The sequence below is a fragment of the Coregonus clupeaformis genome, chromosome 17, assembly GCF_020615455.1.
Source record: "Coregonus clupeaformis isolate EN_2021a chromosome 17, ASM2061545v1, whole genome shotgun sequence".
NCBI classification, from domain to species: domain Eukaryota; kingdom Metazoa; phylum Chordata; class Actinopteri; order Salmoniformes; family Salmonidae; genus Coregonus; species Coregonus clupeaformis.
In genome coordinates, this window is record NC_059208.1 from 30,389,058 (window position 1) to 30,411,561 (window position 22,504).

General features: G+C 43.6%; 1 protein-coding gene across 2 annotated transcripts in view; it reads right to left on the reverse strand.

The window, feature by feature from the left end:
• cdkal1 (CDK5 regulatory subunit associated protein 1-like 1) overlaps nt 1-22,504 on the reverse strand; it is a 649,501-nt gene that overhangs the window by 303,738 nt on the left and 323,259 nt on the right. For both annotated transcript variants that reach the window (XM_045226277.1, XM_045226278.1), the window contains exon 9: nt 14,287-14,453. In XM_045226277.1, the coding sequence (XP_045082212.1) occupies nt 14,287-14,453 (167 nt within the window). The remainder of the gene's footprint in view (nt 1-14,286; nt 14,454-22,504) is intronic.

Genomic DNA, 22,504 nt, shown 5'->3' on the forward strand with positions numbered 1-22,504 from the left:
TCCATAATTCACAAACAGATCAAATGGATTCTTATTTTTCGCATCAATTTATCCTCCTGTCGCCACAATGGTACATTAAGCTCCTAATGGACAAAGACTTCCCAGGAGATTCATTAATATGAAAATGGTGCTTTGTGGCATTTCGTATGAAATTAGCAGCCCTGTGCTCCAAATACAAATTACACCCGTCCTCTCTAGGCTCCCTGGGGCCACAGGGATAATTGACTGAACTGTGAATGTTCTCACATCTCTCCTCTACCAGATTAAAGTCCAGAAGAGAAGAGGGACAAAAAGAGAGGGAGGGAGAGACAGAGAGACAGAAAGAAAGAAAGAAAGAGAGACAGAAAGAAAGAAAGAAAGAGAGACAGAAAGAAAGAAAGAAAGAAAGAAAGAAAGAAAGAAAGAAAGAAAGAAAGAAAGAAAGAAAGAAAGAAAGAAAGAAAGAAAGAAAGAAAGAAAGAAAGAAAGAAAGAAAGAAAGAAAGAAAGAAAGAAAGAAAGAGAGAAAGAAAAAGAGAAAGAAAGAGAGAGAGAGAGAGAGAGAGAGAGAGAGAGAGAGAGAGAGAGAGAGAGAGAGAGAGAGAGAGAGAGAGAGAGAGAGCAATAAGAGCAAGGAGAGTAGAAGGGAGGAAATAGGGTTAAAGTGCCACAACAACCTACTCAGCCAGGCAGGTCACCACCCAGGTGGACCAGGTCATCTAGCTAGTCCCCTGCTATGGTACATACAATATGACACTCTGGACACTGAACTACACGTCTAATCTACTTAATCTCTGCTGTTTCAGACAGGAGACAGGCTCAAGGTGTTAGATGTGCACACAGCACAGGGTTGATCAGAGAGATACAGTGGGGAGAACAAGTCTTTGATACACTGCCGATTTTGCAGGTTTTCCTACTTACAAAGCATGTAGAGGTCTGTATTTTTTATCATAGGTACACTTCAACTGTGAGAGACGGAATCTAACACAAAAATCCAGAAAATCACATTGTATGATTTTTAAGTCATTAATTTGAATTTTATTGCATGACATAAGTATTTGATACATCAGAAAAGCAGAACTTAATATTTGGTACAGAAACCTTTGTTTGCAATTACAGAGATCATACGTTTCCTGTAGGTCTTGACCAGGTTTGCACACACTGCAGCAGGGATTTTGGCCCACTCCTCCATACAGACCTTCTCCAGATCCTTCAGGTTTCGGGGGGCTGTCGCTGGGCAATACGGACTTTCAGCTCTCTCCAAAGATGTTCTATTGGGTTCAGGTCAGGAGACTGGCTAGGCCACTCCAGGACCTTGAGATGCTTCTTACGGAGCCACTCCTTAGTTGCCCTGGCTGTGTGTTTCGGGTCGTTGTCATGCTGGAAGACCCAGCCACGACCCATCTTCAATGCTCTTACTGAGGGAAGGAGGTTGTTGGCCAAGATCTCACGATACATGGCCCCATCCATCCTCCCCTCAATATGGTGCAGTCGTCCTGTCCCCTTTGCAGAAAAGCATCCCCAAAGAATGATGTTTCCACATCCATGCTTCACGGTTGGGATGGTGTTCTTGGGGTTGTACTCATCCTTCTTCTTCCTCCAAACACAGCGAGTGGAGTTTAGACCAAAAAGCTCTATTTTTGTCTCATCAGACCACATGACCTTCTCCCATTCCTCCTCTGGATCATCCAGATGGTCATTGGCAAACTTCAGACGGGCCTGGACATGCGCTGGCTTGAGCAGGGGGACCTTGCGTGCGCTGCAGGATTTTAATCCATGACAGCGTAGTGTGTTACTAATGGTTTTCTTTGAGACTGTGGTCCCAGCTCTCTTCAGGTCATTGACCAGGTCCTGCCGTGTAGCTCTGGGCTGATCCCTCACCTTCCTCATGATCATTGATGCCCCACGAGGTGAGATCTTGCATGGAGCCCCAGACCGAGGGTGATTGACCGTCATCTTGAACTTCTTCCATTTTCTAATAATTGCGCCAACAGTTGTTGCCTTCTCACCAAGTTGCTTGCCTATTGTCCCGTAGCCCATCCCAGCCTTGTGCAGGTCTACAATTTTATCCCTGATGTCCTTACACAGTTCTCTGGTCTTGGCCATTGTGGAGAGGTTGGAGTCTGTTTGATTGAGTGTGTGGACAGGTGTCTTTTATACAGGTAACGAGTTCAAACAGGTGCAGTTAATACAGGTAATGAGTGGAGAACAGGAGGGCTTCTTAAAGAAAAACTAACAGGTCTGTGAGAGCCGGAATTCTTACTGGTTGGTAGGTGATCAAATACTTATGTCATGCAATAAAATGCAAATGAATTACTTAAAAATCATACAATGTGATTTTCTGGATTTTTGTTTTAGATTCCGTCTCTCACAGTTGAAATGTACCTATGATAAAAATTACAGACCTCTACATGCTTTGTAAGTAGGAAAACCTGCAAAATCGGCAGTGTATCAAATACTTGTTCTCTCCACTGTACATATAACAGTGCTATAACAGTAATACCTGGCATTTAAACACCTGGTCTCCCATGTATGTAACTGGTCTCTCCTATTATGGAGATGAACTTCATCATATTGTGCTGATTCTGAAGATTACCAACTAGCTCAGTCCCTTAATACAATGCAAGCCTCATGTAAGACTATCTTGTTATTCACAAGAGATGTGTAGTAGTGTGTAGTCATTACAGATGTGTAGTCATTAGAGATTACATTACATAGGGCGGCAGGTAGCTTAGTGGTTAAGAGCGTAGTGCCAGTAACCGAAAGGTTGCTGGTTCTAATCCCCGAGCCGACTAGGTGAAAAATCTGTCGATGTGCCCTTGAGCAAGGCACTTAACCCTAATTGCTCCTGTAAGTCGCTCTGGATAAGAGCGTCTGCTAAATGACTAAAATGTAAATGTCTGTGGATCGCCTGGCAGGCTGACTGATTCAGCACAGATACCAGGGGAAATGAGATAACAGACGTAATCATTCTGACCTCTAACATGGTGCTCATTTACACACACACACACACACACACACAGGCTCCAAAGTGTAACTCCCTGTACAGTTAGTTATTCTCAGAGTGAGTAACTGAATGAGTGTCAATGTGTAGGCATAAGGCCTAATGTCAGGAAGGGGGAATGAAAGGGAGATGGTGATTACTGGATTTAAAAGAGCTCCATTCAGCCATTCAGCAGTACTGCTTTGATATGTACAGAGCAAAGACAAAGACTCTTAGAAACATATCCCTTGAGTCTCGTCTTCTCTCTGACCCTGTCCTGGCTTCTCCTCTCCTGCTCTCCATACTGTCCTGGCCTCTCCTCTCCTCTCTCACTATACTGTCCTGGCTCCTCCTCTCCTCTCTCTCTATACTGTCCTGGCTCCTCCTCTCCTCTCTCTCTATACTGTCCTGGCTCCTCCTCTCCTCTCTCTCTATACTGTCCTGGCTCCTCCTCTCCTCTCCTCTCTCACTATACTGTCCTGGCTCCTCCTCTCCTCTCTCACTATACTGTCCTGATTCCTCCTCTCTATACTGTCCTGGCTCCTCTTCTCCTCTCTCTCTATACTGTCCTGGCTCCTCTTCTCCTCTCTCTCTATACTGTCCTGGCTCTTTTCTCCATGAGGCTTGTGGTGAATATAATGATACAAGTGTTACATCCCCTTATGCAACAGGCTGAGCCCAGGCTGCCCTCCCTCAGACAAAGCAATGTGCTGCTGGACCAGCTGTGTGGACTGTAGCCTTACAGCAGGTGAATACGTGTGGACTATGGTGTTACAGCAGGTGACCATCATCATGGTGGAGAGATAGAGATCTGACCCCATTCTCAGACACAAGGCACTTCACGCTACCACAACAGTCCAGCAAGAAAGAAAGACAGAGAGAAAGACAGAGAGAAAGAAAGAAAGAAAGAAAGAAAGAAAGAAAGAAAGAAAGAAAGAAAGAAAGAAAGAAAGAAAGAAAGAAAGAAAGAAAGAAAGAAAGAAAGAAAGAAAGAAAGAAAGAAAGAAAGAAAGAAAGAAAAGAAAGAAAGAAAGAAAGAAAGAAAGGAGAAAGAAAGAAAGAAAGAAAGAAAGAAAGAAAGAAAGAAAGAAAAGAAAGAAAGAAAGAAAGAAAGAAAGAAAGAAAGAAAAGAAAAAGAAAGAAAGAAAGAAAGAGAAGAAAGAAAGAAAGAAAGAAAGAAAGAAAGAAAGAAAGAAAGAAAGAAAGAAAGAAAGAAAGAAAGAAAGAAAGAAAGAAAGAAAGAAAGAGAAAGAAAGAAAGAAAGAAAGAAAGAAAGAAAGAAAGAAAGAAAGAAAGAAAGAAAGAAAGAAAGAAAGAAAGAAAGAAAGAAAGAAAGAAAGAAAGAAAGAAAGAAAGAAAGAAAGAAAGAAAGAAAGAAAGAAAGAAAGAAAGAAAGAAAGAAAGAAAGAAAGAAAGAAAGAAAGAAAGAAAGAAAGAAAGAAAGAAAGAAAGAAAGAAAGAAAGAAAGAAAGAAAGAAAGAAAGAAAGAAAGAAAGAAAGAAAGAAAGAAAGAAAGAAAGAAAGAAAGAAAGAAAGAAAGAAAGAAAGAAAGAAAGAAAGAAAGAAAGAAAGAAAGAAAGAAAGAAAGAAAGAAAGAAAGAAAGAAAGAAAGAAAGAAAGAAAGAAAGAAAGAAAGAAAGAAAGAAAGAAAGAAAGAAAGAAAGAAAGAAAGAAAGAAAGAAAGAAAGAAAGAAAGAAAGAAAGAAAGAAAGAAAGAAAGAAAGAAAGAAAGAAAGAAAGAAAGAAAGAAAGAAAGAAAGAAAGAAAGAAAGAAAGAAAGAAAGAAAGAAAGAAAGAAAGAAAGAAAGAAAGAAAGAAAGAAAGAAAGAAAGAAAGAAAGAAAGAAAGAAAGAAAGAAAGAAAGAAAGAAAGAAAGAAAGAAAGAAAGAAAGAAAGAAAGAAAGAAAGAAAGAAAGAAAGAAAGAAAGAAAGAAAGAAAGAAAGAAAGAAAGAAAGAAAGAAAGAAAGAAAGAAAGAAAGAAAGAAAGAAAGAAAGAAAGAGAAAGAAAGAAAGAAAGAAAGAAAGAAAGAAAGAAAGAAAGAAAGAAAGAAAGAAAGAAAGAAAGAAAGAAAGAAAGAAAGAAAGAAAGAAAGAAAGAAAGAAAGAAAGAAAGAAAGAAAGAAAGAAAGAAAGAAAGAAAGAAAGAAAGAAAGAAAGAAAGAAAGAAAGAAAGAAAGAAAGAAAGAAAGAAAGAAAGGAAAGAAGGGAAAGAAGGAAAGAAGGAAAGAAGGAAAGAAAGAAAGAAAGAAAGAGACAGAGATTAGAGAGAGGGAGACAGATGAGAGGGAGCGAGCGAGAGAGAGAGAGAGAGACATATGACATTTATTATTTTGGAACTTTTGTGAGTGTAATGTTTACTGTTAATTTTTTAATTCACTTTTGTTTATTATCTATTTCACTTGTTTTGGCAATGTTATGTTTCCCATGCCAATAAAACCCTTTGAATTGAAATTGAATTGAGAGAGAGAGAGTGCTTGATGTCAACAGATTGTTAGAGTCCACAGTGTTCATTAGGGTGTCAGTGACCAGGTCACCAGCCTCCACAGTACAGTCGTGGTCCTCTGTAGCTCAGCTGGTAGAGCACGGCGCTTGTAACGCCAAGGTAGTGGGTTCGATCCCCGGGACCACCCATACACAAAAAAAATGTATGCACGCATGACTGTAAGTCGCTTTGGATAAAAGCGTCTGCTAAATGGCATATTATGGTCAAAAGTTTTGAGAATGACACAAGTATTGGTCTTCACAAAGTGTGAAGATGTTACTATGGTATACTGAAGTATAATTACAAGCATTCCATAAGTGTCAAAGGCTTTTATTGACAATTACATTAAGTTAATGCAATGAGTCAATATTCGCAGTGCTGACCCTTCTTTTTCAAGACCACTGCAATCAATCCGCCCTGGCATGCTGTCAATTAACTTCTGGGCCACATCCTGACTGATGGCAGCCCATTCTTGCATAATCAATGCTTGGAGTTTGTCAGAATTTTTGGGTTTTTGTTTGTCCACCTGCCTCTTGAGGATTGACCACAAGTTCTCAATGGGATTAAGGTCTGGGAGGTTTCCTGGCCATGGACCCAAAATGTCGATGTTTTGTTCCCTGAGCCACTTAGTTATCACTTTTGCCTTATGGCAAGGTGCTCCATCATGTTGGAAAAGGCATTGTTCGTCACCTAACTGTTCTTGGATGGTTGGGAGAAGTTGCTCTCGGAGGATGTGTTGGTACCATTCTTTATTCATGGCTGTGTTCTTAGGCAAAATTGTGATTGAGCCCACTCCCTTGGCTGAGAAGCAACCCCACACATGAATGGTCTCAGGATGCTTTACTGTTGGCATGACACAGGACTGATGGTAGCGCTCACCTTGTCTTCTCCGGACAAGCTTTTTTCCGGATGCCCCAAACAATCGGAAAGGGGATTCATCAGAGAAAATGACTTTACCCCAGTCCTCAGCAGTGCAATCCCTGTACCTTTTGCAGAATATCAGTCTGTCCCTGATGTTTTTCCTGGAGAGAAGTGGCTTCCTCGCTGCCCTTCTTGACACCAGGCCATCCTCCAAAAGTCTTCACCTCACAGTGCGTGCAGATGCACTCACACCTGCCTGCTGCCATTCCTGAGCAAGCTCTGCACTGGTGGTGCCCCGATCCCGCAGCTGAATCAACTTTAGGAGAAGGTCCTGGCGCTTGCTGGACTTTCTTGTGCGCCCTGAATCCTTCTTCACAACAATTGAACCTCTCTCCTTGAAGTTGTTGATAATCCGATAAATGGTTGATTTAGGTGCAATCTTACTAGCAGCAATATCCTTGCCTGTGAAGCCCTTTTTGTGCAAAGCAATGATGATGGCACGTGTTTCCTTGCAGGTAACCATGGTTAACAGAGGAAGAACAATGATTTCAAGCACCACCCTCCTTTTAAAGATTCTAGTCTGTTATTCTAACTCAATCAGCATGACAGAGTGATCTCCAGCCTTGTTCTCGTCAACACTCTCACCTGTGTTAACGAGAGAATCACTGACATGATGTCAGCTGGTCCTTTTGGGGGATTAAGTTCATTTTCATGGCAAAAAGGGACTTTGCAATTAATTGCAATTCATCTGATTACTCTTCATAACATTCTGGAGTATATGCAAATTGCCATCATAAAAAACTGAGGCAGCAGACTTTGTGAAAATTAATATTTGTGTCATTCTCAAAACTTTTGACCACGACTGTAGAGCCACAGTGTTCAATAGGGTGTCAGTGACCAGGTCACCAGCCTCCACAGTAGAGCCACAGTGTTCAATAGGGTGTCAGTGACCAGGTCACCGGCCTCCACAGTAGAGCCACAGTGTTAAACCCTCAACATGGTGGTCTTAATGAGCTGAGTATCACTGACCTTTCACAATATAGAAGAGGATGAAACGGACGGAAGGATCACAGGAAGAGAGAGAACAGAGAACGAAAGCGTCGAGACACTTGAAGTTAAAGGGATGCTTCAGGACTTTGGTAATGAAGCCATTTATCTACTTCTCCAGAGTCAGATGAACTTGTGGACACCATCTGTAGGTCTCTGTGTCCAGTATGAAGGAATTTAGAGGTCATTTTTGCGCGACAATGATAACTAGCATTAGCACAATGACTGGAAGTCCATGGTATCTACTAGCATGCTAGCAGTTACCATAGACTTCCAGTCATTGCACTAACACTAGTTAGCAATTTTGCTAACGCTAGTTAGAAACTTCCTTCAAAACTGCAGGCAGACATAAAAATGGTATCCACAAGTTAATCTAACTCTGGGAAAGTAGATAAAGGGCTTCATTGCCAAAATCCTGAAGCATCCCTTTAAGTTAAACACTTTTTCTAGAGGAAAGTTCGGTACAGTAAAGGTTATCATTATGATGTAACTGGCAGGGGTTTTTCTTAGAGGTGCTAGAAATGTTCAGTCCATTACACCACTTCCTGTGTTAGTTTAATTGTATTACCATAAAACATCTCAAATTCAAATTTCAACTTTCTTCTCATTATATATATATATATATATATATACATATATATATAAGCTCCATAACCCTCCAACACCAAAGGCTATGGTTAATATCAGTATCACTTTATGAATTAAATATACTTCACTGTTCACTCTACCATTTAGGTTGGCTAGCATATTGCACATTTCCAAAATGGGGGACACCTATTTCTTCTGAGAATGTGATCCCATCAAAGAGGGATTTCTGTCATCATCAGCACTATATATCCTATAATACAAGCTACAGTAGATTTAACCTCCAGCACCAGGCAGACTAGGGTTCAGTCCCAAATGGCACCCTATTCCCTACAGAGTGCACTACTTTTGACCATAGCCCTATACTCTGCGTATAGACTATCCTGTCTCTCCATCCTTTCCCTGCCTACCACTTCATATAGACTGTCCTGTCTCTCCATTCCTTTCCTGCCTTCCACTTCATACACACATGAAAACAGCGCCGGAGAAGATGGCTGCCGTTTTACAGCCCTCTAACCAATTGTACTATTATGTGTGTTTTTCTGCGTTATTTGGAATTTATTTTGTACATAATGTTTCTGCCATCGTCTCTTATAACCAAAAAGAGCTTCTGGATATCAGGACAGCGATTACTCACCTCGTATTGGACGAAGATTTTTTCTTCAACGAGGCGGCCGCGAAGGATATCATACAGACACCCGACAAGACCCAAATCCCCGTCATTCGCGTGAGGAAGAGACGGAGATATCGTGGACGAGATCGGGGTGCCTTGTAAGGATCCGACGGCGAGCGAGTAAACTGCCTCTTCCATCAATCCTATTAGCCAACGTTCAATCATTTGAAAATAAATTGGATGACTTAAGATTACGGTTATCCTACCAACGGGACATTAAAAACTGTAATATCTTATGTTTCACCGAGTCGTGGCTGAACGACGACATGGATATCATACAGCTAGCGGGCTATACGCTACATCGGCAGGATAGAACGGCTGACTCCGGTAAGACAAGGGGTGGCGGTCTGTGTATATTTGTAAACAACAGCTGGTGCACAAAATCAAATACTAAGGAAGTCTCGAGGTTTTGCCTCGTTTGAGGTAGAGTATCTTATGATAAGCTGTAGACCACACTATTTACCAAGAGAGTTTTCATCTATATTTTTCATAGCTGTCTATTTACCACCACAAACCAATGCTGGCATTAAGATTGCACTGAATGAGTTGTACAAGGCCATAAATCAACAGGAAAACGCTCATCCAGATGCAGCGCTCCTAGTGGCCGGGGACTTTAATGCAGGGAAACTTAAATCCGTTCTACCTAATTTCTACCAGCATGTTAAATGTGCAACCAGAGGAAAAAAACTCTAGACCACCTTTACTCCACACACAGAGACGCATACAAAGCTCTCCCTCGCCCTCCATTTGGCAAATCTGACCATAACTCTATCCTCCTGATTCCTGCTTATAAGCAAAAACTAAAGCAGGAAGCACCAGTGACTCGGTTAATAAAAAAGTGGTCAGATGACGCAGATGCTAAGCTACAGGACTGTTTTGCTAGCACAGACTGGAACATGTTCCAGGATTCTTCAGACAGCATTGAGGAGTACACAACATCAGTCACTGGCTTCATCAATAAGTGCATCGATGATGTTGTCCCCACAGTGACCGTACGTACATACCCCAACCAGAAGCCATGGATTACAGGCAACATCCGCACTGAGCTAAAGGGTAGAGCTGCCGCTTTCAAGGAACGGGACCACTTCATATAGACTGTCCTCGCTCTCCTTCCCTGCCTACCACTTCATATAGACTGTCCTCTCTCACGATCCCTTCCCTGCCTACCACTTCATATAGACTGTCCTCGCTCTCCTTCCCTGCCTACCACTTCATATAGACTGTCCTCTCTCACCATCCCTTCCCTGCCTACCACTTCATTTAGACTGTCCTCTCTCTCCATCCCTGCCTAACACTTCATATAGACTGTCCTGTCTCTCCATTCCTTCCCTGCCTACCACTTCATATAGACTGTCCTCGCTCTCCTTCCCTGCCTACCACTTCATATAGACTGTCCTCTCTCACCATCCCTTCCCTGCCTACCACTTCATATAGACTGTCCTCTCTCTCCATTCCTTTCCTGCCTACCACTTCATATAGACTGTCCTCTCTCTCCATTCCTTTCCTGCCTACCACTTCATATATACTCTCCTGTCTCTCCATCCCTGCCTACCACTTCATATAGACTGTCCTCGCTCTCCTTCCCTGCCTACCACTTCATATAGACTGTCCTCTCTCACCATCCCTTCCCTGCCTACCACTTCATATAGACTGTCCTCTCTCTCCATTCCTTCCCTGCCTACCACTTCATATAGACTGTCCTCTCTCTCCATCCCTGCCTACCACTTCATATAGACTGTCCTGTCTCTCCATCCCTTCCCTGCCTACCACTTCATATAGACTCTCCTGTCTCTCCATCCCTGCCTACCACTTCACATAGACTGTCCTCTCTCTCCATCGCAGCCTACCACTTCATATAGACTGTCCTGTCTCTCCATTCCTTCCCTGCCTACCACTTCATATAGACTGTCCTCTCTCTCCATTCCTTCCCTGCCTACCACTTCATATAGACTGTCCTCTCTCTCCATTATTTCCCTGCCTAACACTTCATATAGACTGTCCTATCTCTCCATTCCTTCCCTGCCTACCACTTCATATAGACTCTCCTGTCTCTCCATCCCTGCCTACCACTTCATATAGACTGTCCTCTCTCCATTCCTTCCCTGCCTACCACTTAATATAGACTGTCCTCTCTCTCCATTCCTTCCCTGCCTACCACTTCATATAGACTCTCCTGTCTCTCCATCCCTGCCTACCACTTCATATAGACTGTCCTCGCTCTCCTTCCCTGCCTACCACTTCATATAGACTGTCCTCTCTCACCATCCCTTCCCTGCCTACCACTTCATATAGACTGTCCTCTCTCTCCATTCCTTCCCTGCCTACCACTTCATGTAGACTGTCCTCTCTCTCCATTATTTCCCTGCCTACCACTTCAGAAAGACTGTCCTCTCTCTCCATCCCTTCCCTGCCTACCACTTCATATAGACTGTCCTCTCTCTCCATTCCTTCCCTGCCTACCACTTCATATAGACTGTCCTCTCTCTCCATTCCTTCCCTGCCTACCACTTCATATAGACTGTCCTGTCTCTCCATCCCTTCCCTGCCTACCTCTTCATATAGACTGTCCTCTCTCTCATTCCTTTCCTGCCTACCACTTCATATAGACTCTCCTGTCTCTCCATCCCTTCCCTGCCTACCACTTAATATAGACTCTCCTGTCTCTCCATCCCTGCCTACCACTTCATATAGACTGTCCTCTCTCCATTCCTTCCCTGCCTACCACTTAATATAGACTGTCCTGTCTCTCCATTCCTTCCCTGCCTACCACTTCATATAGACTCTCCTGTCTCTCCATCCCTGCCTACCACTTCATATAGACTGTCCTCTCTCACCATCCCTTCCCTGCCTACCACTTCATATAGACTGTCCTCTCTCTCCATTCCTTCCCTGCCTACCACTTCATGTAGACTGTCCTCTCTCTCCATTATTTCCCTGCCTAACACTTCATAAAGACTGTCCTCTCTCTCCATCCCTTCCCTGCCTACCACTTCATATAGACTGTCCTCTCTCTCCTTCCCTGCCTACCACTTCATATAGACTGTCCTCTCTCTCCATTCCTTCCCTGCCTACCACTTCATATAGACTGTCCTCTCTCTCCTTCCCTGCCTACCACTTCATATAGACTGTCCTCTCTCTCCTTCCCTGCCTACCACTTCATATAGACTGTCATGTCTCTCCATTCCTTCCCTGCCTACCACTTCATATAGACTGTCCTCTCTCTCCATTCCTTCCCTGCCTACCACTTCATATAGACTGTCCTCTCTCTCCATTCCTTCCCTGCCTACCACTTCATATAGACTGTCCTCTCTCTCCATTCCTTCCCTGCCTACCACTTCATATAGACTGTCCTGTCTCTCCATCCCTTCCCTGCCTACCTCTTCATATAGACTGTCCTCTCTCATTCCTTCCCTGCCTACCACTTCATATAGACTGTCCTCTCTCTCATTCCTTCCCTGCCTACCACTTCATATAGACTGTCCTGTCTCTCCATCCCTTCCCCTGCCTACCACTTCATATAGACTGTCCTCTCTCTCCTTCCCTGCCTACCACTTCATATAGACTGTCCTCTCTCTCCATTCCTTCCCTGCCTACCACGTCATATAGACTGTCCTGTCTATCCATCCCTTCCCTGCCTACCACTTCATAGACTGTCCTCTCTCTCCATTCCTTCCCTGCCTACCACTTCATATAGACTGTCCTGTCTCTCCATTCCTTCCCTGCCTACCACTTCTAATAATTAATAACTCAGGGTCGCCTTGACACACTTCTGCCTGAGCATGAGATAATTGTGAAATCTGTAAGAATAGGGGGAGAGACATTATATATCTAGCTACAGTATATTCAGATGAGAAGCTCTCTCTGGAACATATCAAATGGTCATCCATTATTTCATTGATTTGATCCTGATGGCAAACAGTTTCTTTCCACTCCATTTAGTTTGATGTCTGCTTTTCCAGTCAGTCAGGTATCACCTTCTCCCCTCACCCCTCCTTTCCTGCAGCTTTCAACCCATATCCATATTTCCCCCCTCCTCGACACCTCTCCTGTCCCCTCCTCTCCCCCTCCTCTCATCTCTCCTGTGTCTGTCAGCTGCTTTGCCATTACCAAGGCAGAAAGTGACAGTGAGAGAAAGAAAGAGATAGTGAGACAGCTTTCTAATCCCCCTCTGGTTCCCTGACTGACTCTGGGCTAATGCTGTGCTAAATACCTTTCTTACTAAAGGTCTTAATACGCCACAGAATCACAGAGCCCTTCATGGCTAAAATCACCCTGCAATTTCCTAGCTACATACCTTTGTCTTTTCCCGCTGTCCCTCCATCACCGCAGTAGTGAGACCGACCGTTCACAAAGACAAGGTAAAGGAAATGTCAAACAGGAAGCACTAGGCTTTGTTAAGATATCTTTTCATGTCTTGGAGAGAGAGAGAGTAGACCCATTAAAGGTGCAACGTAATAAAAAAATGTCAAAATGAAATGCCCATGAGACCAATCTGGATCTAACAGCACCAATCACCAAATGGAGACACGCCATCGGCGTAGTTATTTTCTGGATGTGTCAGAAGTAACCGACGTGAGTGGCTTAGAAGAGTGCACTTGGCATTTTCCTCAACAATCAAAACCATTTCCTTTGATTTTGTCCAATAACAGGTGACGTAATATCTGAAGTATCTAAAGGAACAAGACAGCTCTGCCCTTTAGCTGGTTCTAAGAATACAACAGATGTAACTTTAGAAAGATTGACTGCTGGAGTACAGCTACTGACTCAAGGCCGTCTAGTTCAATCATTCCTAGACATATAGAACTGTATAAAGACAGAACGAAAAAAACGAGTTAATCTGCTGAACGTATGGAGCTGATACAATGAACCCATCACTAGGCAGATGAACACACAAACAGACACACACATGAAACAAAACACCTTCCCACTGTCCTCCACATTCATCCAACCAGCCTTACACAATGAATTAGCATTTAATTGTTATTTCCTTCATCAGAAAAAAGCTTCATCAGGTTTTAATGTGAATGTATCAGAGCATAAACGTAGCCTTTACATACGGGGTCCACATTACAACCTCAATGAACCCCCAGCCAATTAAAACAGCTTCCCCCAGTACATATTCCCTGTTACTAGTGTGTGTCACATCACACACACACACACACACACCCCCCCCCCCACTAACACACACACACAGACACCTACTAACACACACACACATGCTGTCAGACACACACACACAATGTCAGACACCCACACATGCTGTCAAGCGCGCAGGCGCGCGCACACACACACACACACACCCCCCACTAACACACACACACGCTGTCAGACACACACACACACACACACACCCCCACTAACACACACACACACGCTGTCAGACACACACACACACACACACTGTCAGACACCCACACATGCTGTCAGACACACACACACACACACACACACACACACACACTATAATCCTCACTCCACCTGAGGCGACAGTCTCTGTCCGTTGTTCAACAACTGACGTTACTGCTGGGGCTGAGAACAATTACGCAGTAAAGGAACTCAATTAGAAATTTAGCATCAGGCCTGCATGTCAAATAATGAACATTTGTGAATTCCTAAATATGTATATCGTCACAGTCAACACACACACACACACACACACACACACGGTGGCAGTACCTCTAGGTGCTCCAGGATGTATGGAGGGTTGGTCATGCCCAGTCTCAACATGGCTCCTTCAGGAATCTCTTCCACTAGTCTCCATAGCAGAGTGGGCAGGTCTGTCCCAATGTCCTTCCCATATGCCCCGGTGTCCTCACTGGTCAGCCAGATCTCACACACACCCTCTGAGGAAAGACAGAGAAGACCACTGTAAATACCATGACATACTGTAAGAACCAGAAGCCACATAGAAAATCCCAAAGTAACCAACAAGTAAATATTTGTTATTATTGTCTCTGAGGAAGAGAAGAGATATACACGAAGAATACATACGGAATACCATACAATACAATGAATAGCATCTCAACATATATAGAAGATGATTCCTGGTTAAAAAAAAAAGTTTTAGTAAATACCTTAGTAAATACGCTACCTTAGTAAAGTCTTAGTAAATAGGCTAACTTGGTAAATCAATTGCTACTAACATCTATTTCTTGACCAGTCTTGCAGATCAAATGGAAGTATCTTAACAATCAGGCCTCTATCTATCTCCTACCTAGAGGTCAAACACTAATGCATCTCATGGCAGTTAACTTTCCATTTAGGATTCAGAGGAGACGGTTGGCTGATTCTAGTTAATGCTGATTGCAAGGGATCATTGTTATAACTGAGTAAGATATGTAGCTGGGAGAGAGCCAAACACACACACACACACACAAAGCCATACTTAACAATGATACACAGATCATTGGAGAGACTAAATCATTAACATTGATATGTTACTTCCCTGGGACCCAAATGGGCAGCCATATTTTATGGACCCGTATTGGCAGCCATATTTTATGGACCCGTATTGGCAGCCATTTTTATGGACCCGTATTGGCAGCCATATTTTATGGACCCGTATGGGCAGCCATATTTTATGGACCCATAGGAGACATTTAGATAGTTGTATGGTTGTGGTTTGAGTGATGTGCATGACATAAAGTATTAACCCCATCAGGTAATTATAAACATACCGTCTGCATTGTTTTCAAAGCCTTTTTTTCTATGATGATCTGGATGAAAATCACTCAACAACCAGGAAAGGGGGTTACAATTATTATTATTTATTTTTTTGCAATTGTTGATTCATGAGACAGCTATTTATAATGTGCATTCTCATTAAAACATTTGAGTAATTGCATTGTTGCAGGGTTTGGGCTCTGGCTGACACGAGGATGACAGAGTGTGGAGGAGCAGAACAGGAGCTTCGTCTTGTGTCAGATTCTGGGACAGTTCGCTTCAGAAGTCTCCATGATTACTGACAAAATGCAGACGCAGCAGTCATGCAATGTAAGCCTCCAGTGACTCCAGAAAGGCAGACCTGGGTTCAACTAGTATTTGTTTTCTCTTAAATGCTTTAAATGGCTAATTGAGCTGGCCTGGAGTGAAAGATGGGCGGGGTTTGGACTTTTGGGGACTTATTCCATTGGTTGTAACGTGCCAGGCAAGCTCAATAATATATGCAACTAAAGACTTCAAATACTACTTGAACCAAGGCCTGCAATGTGCAAAACAACTACAACGAGAGGCCAGTCTGATAATGAATATTTACTGGAAAACCCAGAAGTTTTGGGGCAAGCAGAAAAAGGAGACAGATGCTAGGCTTGTTGTTGCTTGGTTTCAAACTGTCAACTGATGTTTAAGTTGTGAACCGCATTTGGCAGCTATTTGTGGACTAATCCCACCATGGTCAAAAGCTTAGATGACATTGTTTTGCTATTGTTGCCTTTGTAATAAATAATAGAAAATAAGTTGGGCAGTATTTTTGGAGTGTGGACCCTCTTCAGTGAATCTAATGTTTTAATTCTGGTCAACGCACCAGTTCTGAGAGCAGTGGTTCCAAGAAACGTTCATCAAATAGAGTAGACAGTCCAGTGCTAACGGTCAGACGTTAGCCTACTCCACACTTTACAGTGTGTACCTGGGGCTGAGAAGTACGCATAACGGACTGATGGAGGACTATGGGATATATCATGGTGGAGTACAGCTGAATACTAAAGAACACAACAGTAAGGTTGTATTCAGGTGAGTAGCTAGCTAATGAGGTCTCCCCTTTTCTCCCTATTGCACTCTCAGAGGACCTCAGATTGCATCAACATTCCTCTCTCTCTCTCCCTGACTCCATTGTCCCATGCAGCCAGCTTCTGTTCAACTTAGCCACATTCTTTTATTATCAATGAAATCATTCACCGTCAATAATGTCCCTCAGGCTGAACACTGAACCTGAGACGGAGAGGCTAAAACCAAAACATCAATAATCATAACAGAAGTAGCAGCATACAGTGAGGGGAAAAAGTATTTGATCCCCTGCTGATTTTGTACATTTGCCCACTGACAAAGAAAAGATCATTCTATAATTTTAAATGGCAGGTTTATTTGAACAGTGAGAGACAGAATAACAACAAAAAAATCCAGAAAAACGCATGTCAAAAATGTTATAAATTGATTTGCATTTTAATGAGGGAAATAAGTATTTGACCCCTCTGCAAAACATGACTTAGTACTTGGTGGCCGTCCATCGTCCCTTTGATGCGGTGAAGTTGTCCTGTCCCCTTAGCAGAAAAACACCCCCAAAGCATAATGTTTCCACCTCCATGTTTGACGGTGGGGATGGTGTTCTTGGGGTCATAGACAGCATTCCTCCTCCTCCAAACACGGCGAGTTGAGTTGATGCCAAAGAGCTCAATTTTGGTCTCATCTGACCACAACACTTTCACCCAGTTCTCCTCTGAATCATTCAGATGTTCATTGGTAAACTTCAGACAGGCATGTATATGTGCTTTCTTGAGCAGGGGGACCTTGCGGGCGCTGCAGGATTTCAGTCCTTCACGGCGTAGTGTGTTACCAATTGTTTTCTTGGTGACTATGGTCCCAGCTGCCTTGAGATCATTGACAAGATCCTCCCGTGTAGTTATGGGCTGATTCCTCACCGTTCTCATGATCATTGCAACTCCACGAGGTGAGATCTTGCATGTAGCCCCAGGCCGAGGGAGATTGACAGTACTTTTGTGTTTCTTCCATTTGCGAATAATCGCACCAACTGTTGTCACCTTCTCACCAAGCTGCTTGGCGAGGTCTTGTAGCCCATTCCAGCTTCGTGTAGGTCTACAATCTTGTCCCTGACATCCTTAGAGAGCTCTTTGGTCTTGGCCATGGTGGAGAGTTTGGAATCTGATTGACTGATTGCTTCTGTGGACAGGTGTATTTTATACAGGTAACAAGCTGAGATTAGGAGCACTCCCTTTAAGAGTGTGCTCCTAATCTCAGCTCGTTACCTGTATAAAAGACAACTGGGAGCCAGAAATCTTTCTGATTGAGAGGGGGTCAAATACTTATTTCCCTCATTAAAATGCAAATCAATTTATAACATTTTTGACATGCGTTTTTCTGGATTTTTTTGTTGTTATTCTGTCTCTCACTGTTCAAATAAACCTACCATTAAAATTATAGACTGATCATTTCTTTGTCAGTGGGCAAACGTACAAAATCAGCAGGGGATCAAATACTTTTTTCCCTCACTGTATTAAATAGTCAACCCAAACCAAAACATAAATAATCATAAGAGAAGTAGCAGCATATGAAATAGTCAACCCAAACCCAACACATATAGGACTGGATGTTTTTTTAAATAATAATGACTTTCAACAAGGACCTTCGGTCTACAATACCAATGTTCTTTCTCAGGATTTGATGTAAAGAAAACTGTAGAGCCTCTGTAGAGACTTGTTCACCTAGACGCTGAATCCCACACCGGCATTGAGGCCAGGTCTAAGACTGTGAATCTGCCACTTTGACATTGTTATTACTTAAAAGTTATTTCATAACCTTGCATTCAGTAATGTTACTTTTGGCAGACAGCAGCAGCAAGCGGTTTTGAATATGGCGAACAATGAGGGAGAGAGGGATCCTCCATGTCCTTTTCCCCACAGAGTAGGACAGCAAGCCAAATAATTTGACTTTGAAAAGAGTTTCAGCAGGGGCATGTCAGAACCTTGCCTATAGTGGAGGTTAACTTGTAGAAAACACAGCCAAACAATCTGAATATCATAACAGCTTCATCGGGGTCACCTAAGGACCCTGCCTCCTAATGGGAGTGCATCAGGCCTTGCTCATAGCAAGGTGATAGAGGGTAAACTAGTCAAAAAACACAGCCAATTAACCTGTATGAACTGAAGGGACAACTCAGTCGTTAACCACGGCAGGAAAACAGGATGCCAGTGTCAGGCTGACATTTCCATCACCTGCGTGTGGTTACATGAGATCAATGATGTGTTACCGTGACCTGCTTTTTGGTGTCCTTTCCACATCAGCCCCAATCTACAGGAAGGTTTGATGTCATACATTCATGAGTGGATGGGGAGGCTGCTTTTCATAAATACATTCCTAAAAAACCTGTAACGCACACAAGGGAGGGAAACAAAGAGAGAGAGAGAGAGAGAGAGAGAGAGAGAGAGTGAGGGATGGAAACAGGGCCGGTGTGGAAAGAGAAAGGGAAAGAGTGTGATCTCTGGGTTTAGAGCAACAGGGTGGAGAGTGCTGGACCCCTGTAGGGTGTGTCCCTGAACAAGCAGGGGGGAGATAAAGGGAGAGTCCTAAACATACAGAGGGGGGAGGAGGAAACAGCTGCAGAGGGTGCAGGCAGCCAGGGCCAGGCTGGGCCAGGAGGACAGATGAGTACCTTGCCCTCTCCAAAGAAAACAGCAGGCAGGAGCTTTAACGCAGGCTGCTGGCCCAGGGACAGAGGGCCGAGGGCAGGGGAGGTCTGGGGCCGTCTGTCTGTATGTCACTAACACCAATAGGCCAACCCTCCCCGAACCAAGTGGCTGTCTGTCTGTCGTCTGTCTGTAACTCTACTAACCCCAATCCAACAGTGTGGCAGGACTCTGACGTCAGGTGGAGGTTTGGGCTTTTGGAATAGCTCGGCTGGCGAATGTTTGTCTGGCTTGGACAGAGAGCATGTTATCCTTGCTGTTGTCAACTGTAACATGACATTATATCTGCAGCATACAATATATCACGTCCCAGGACTGAATAAGATAGAAACCTCTTGTAGATGGCCTATGCTCCAGGAGAAGTACAAATACCTAGTAAGTAGCCAAGAATGTATCCTGTACCATTGTGGATCTGAGTACTGTTGTATAAGAACATCCAAGCCATGCTTCTCTCACTCTCTGCATTCATGTAGAGGAGAGGATAAAGAATAGACTGCAGCTTTGAGGTACATGCTATGAAGAACCTGTCAGCTCCGATCCACTCAACTCATTTGGAGGTTTATTAACCCGCATTGTGGAAAAATGTGAAATCACATTAAACGATACACGGCATATTTAGCTTAGCGAAAATAAAGCTAAATTGTTAATTGCCGTTTGAAAGCCTCACCAAAAGCTAACAGCTAACATACCAGTTGGCCTTTCAAGCCTGAGTGTAAATGATTTATTATGTTTCATCAATTTTAAAGCACTGTTTACCCTACCTTAACACAGAGAACTAGGCTCCCTTCTTTACTCTAAGGAGTCAACAGCTGTAGAGTGTAGTAGCCAGGGCAGGGTACACTGAGGGAAGGTGTTCATTACGTGCCCAGGGCAGGGTAAACCCAGGGTGAGGGTGTTCATTACGTGCCCAGGGCAGGGTAAACCCAGGGTGAGGGTGGTGAGGGTTTTCATTACGTGCCAGTGCAGGGTAAACCCAGGGTGAGGGTGTTCATTACGTGCCAGTGCAGGCTCCATCATCTCACAGCCCTAGAACACCAGGTGTCTCTGTCTATTATAAACTATGTTAAATCTGAGACAGCTCACACAACCCAGCCTAGCCCAGCCTGTCCAGAGGTACTCTCTCTCTCTGGTAAAAGCTGCATCCGGCTGACCTCTCTCTCTCTGGAAAGCTGCATCCGGCTGACCTCTCTCTCTGGAAAGCTGCATCCGGCTGACCCCCCCCCCCTTCTCTCTCTCTCAAGCTGCATCCGGCTGACCTCTCTCTCTCTGGAAAGCTGCATCCGGCTGACCTCTCTGGAAAGCTGCATACGGCTGACCTCTCTCTCTCTCTGCCCCCATCTCTCTCTCTGGAAAGCTGCATCCGGCTGACCCCTCTCTCTCTCTCAGGAGAAAGCTGCATCCGGCTGACCCCTCTCTCTCTCTCTCGCTCTCTCTCTACATCAGGGGAAGCTTAGCGAGCGTCTCGGGTGTGTGTGTGTGAGTCTCGGGAGAGAGGGAGCCACATGCTGAAGACGTTAAGCTCCATTACTGCTGGATGGAGTAATTACAGATGACCCTCTTCGGGAGGTACACACATACTCTCTCTCTCAAGGTTCATAACCCCGGCTAGCTGGAGCCCGGGCCAGAGCTCAGCGGCGGCTAATGGCTGGCCTCTTTATTTAACATTAGGGATTAGCATGCTAATAAACAGGCAGAGAGACAGTGGGGACGCTAATAGGGACTAAGAACTGATAGCATGTTTAGCGCGCATATTTATGCCCCATATCTTTGTTCTCCATTTCGCTCCACAAACACCCCTCCCCCTCTTTTTACATAATATTCCCGTGTTAATTCCCCCAATCTGCATGATAAACATTGTGTTACCGCAAGCAATCGTCCCGCTGCTATAGATATTTACACATGCTCAGATTACAGCACCGATGTCTCCAGGCTCTTCCCTTCTCTCACCGTTTTGTTTCTCCATATACAACTATGGCTCAGTGGTCTAATCTGAATTGCATCAATATAGGCATCATTATACATCCTTTACTGCTCCTGGAGAACACTGATACACCACAAAATGATCCCATTTTACAATATAAACATGACCTCTACCATGATCCAATCAACATGCAGGAGCATAGTGATATACATTCAATATGCTGTACATTGATATTCTAGACTGTCACCAGCTACACTGACCAGTATTAACCTGGAAGGGCAGGCAGGGCCAGACTGTAAGCTCTCTGACTAGACATCCTGAGGGGTTTGGTTAAGTCAACCAACCCAACCATCTTCCATCTATTTCCACCTCCTGAAACACACTGGACAGTAAATGTATTGGAAACCTATTAGCTCACTGAATCCCTATAGCGTTATGACTGTCATTAGGTTTGCTTCACACACACATGGGCACACACGCAGAAAACACACACACACACACACACACACACACACACACACACACACACACACACACCAAACGTTTCCCTGTGTAAATACTTGACACAGTGTAACACAAATGTAACCTATGCATATGAAGAGGTTGCTCTATATAGGCTTCTTAATAAAGCTAAAGCCTCTCTCATATTATAAACACCACGTCAGCTGTGGAGAGGTTCAATATGATTTACAACATGAAATACAAGGCAGGGAGATGAATGCATAGATGTATAACAAATGTGGTCTGGTGAGTTGGCAATGACAGTTCCCCTGTGAGGTGGTATATAAGCTATGGATAAGTCCCAAATGGCACCATGTTCCCTTTATAGTGCACTACTTTTGACCAGTGTTACTTTACCAAGTAGTGCACTATATAGGGAATATGGTGCCTTATGGGATACGGAATGCATGTCTCACTATGGAGTTATTTCAGGGCTGGAGCCACACTGACTGAAATAAGAACCAAACACAGTCTGAAACTGAGAACTGACACTGAGACCGTTGGTGGTTAACCCATTACCACTCATAGAAGTTGGGCCAAATGTGTATATATATATATTAACGGAAGTAGTATGAAAAGCATATGCATGGCCATGGTAGCAATGGAAAGAGAACACTTTGGACATTATGGGGAAATTATCAGATCAAAGGTGAGGACACAACAGTTCACCTGACAAGACTGAATCTAAACATTACACTGTTGATTTTATGTGCATTTTACATTTACTGTACTTTTCGTTGCATTTGTCAATAACGAAATCTGAAAATACTCTGGATACATTCAGTAACATAATAAGAATATTCATGAACATGTTAAAGTAGGTGCATGATCAGACAAAACAATGACAAGGGTTTGAGTGAGTGTCTCCAAGTGGCCACACCCCTCTCCAGACTGTGGGTTTGAGTGAGAGGTCTAACTGGTGTCTCCAAGTGGCCACACCTCTCCGACTGGGGTTTGAGGAGAGGTAAACTGGTGTCTCAAGTGGCCACACCCCCTCTCCAGACTGTGGGTTTGAGTGAGAGGTCAAACTGGTGTCTCCAAGTGGCCACACCCCTCT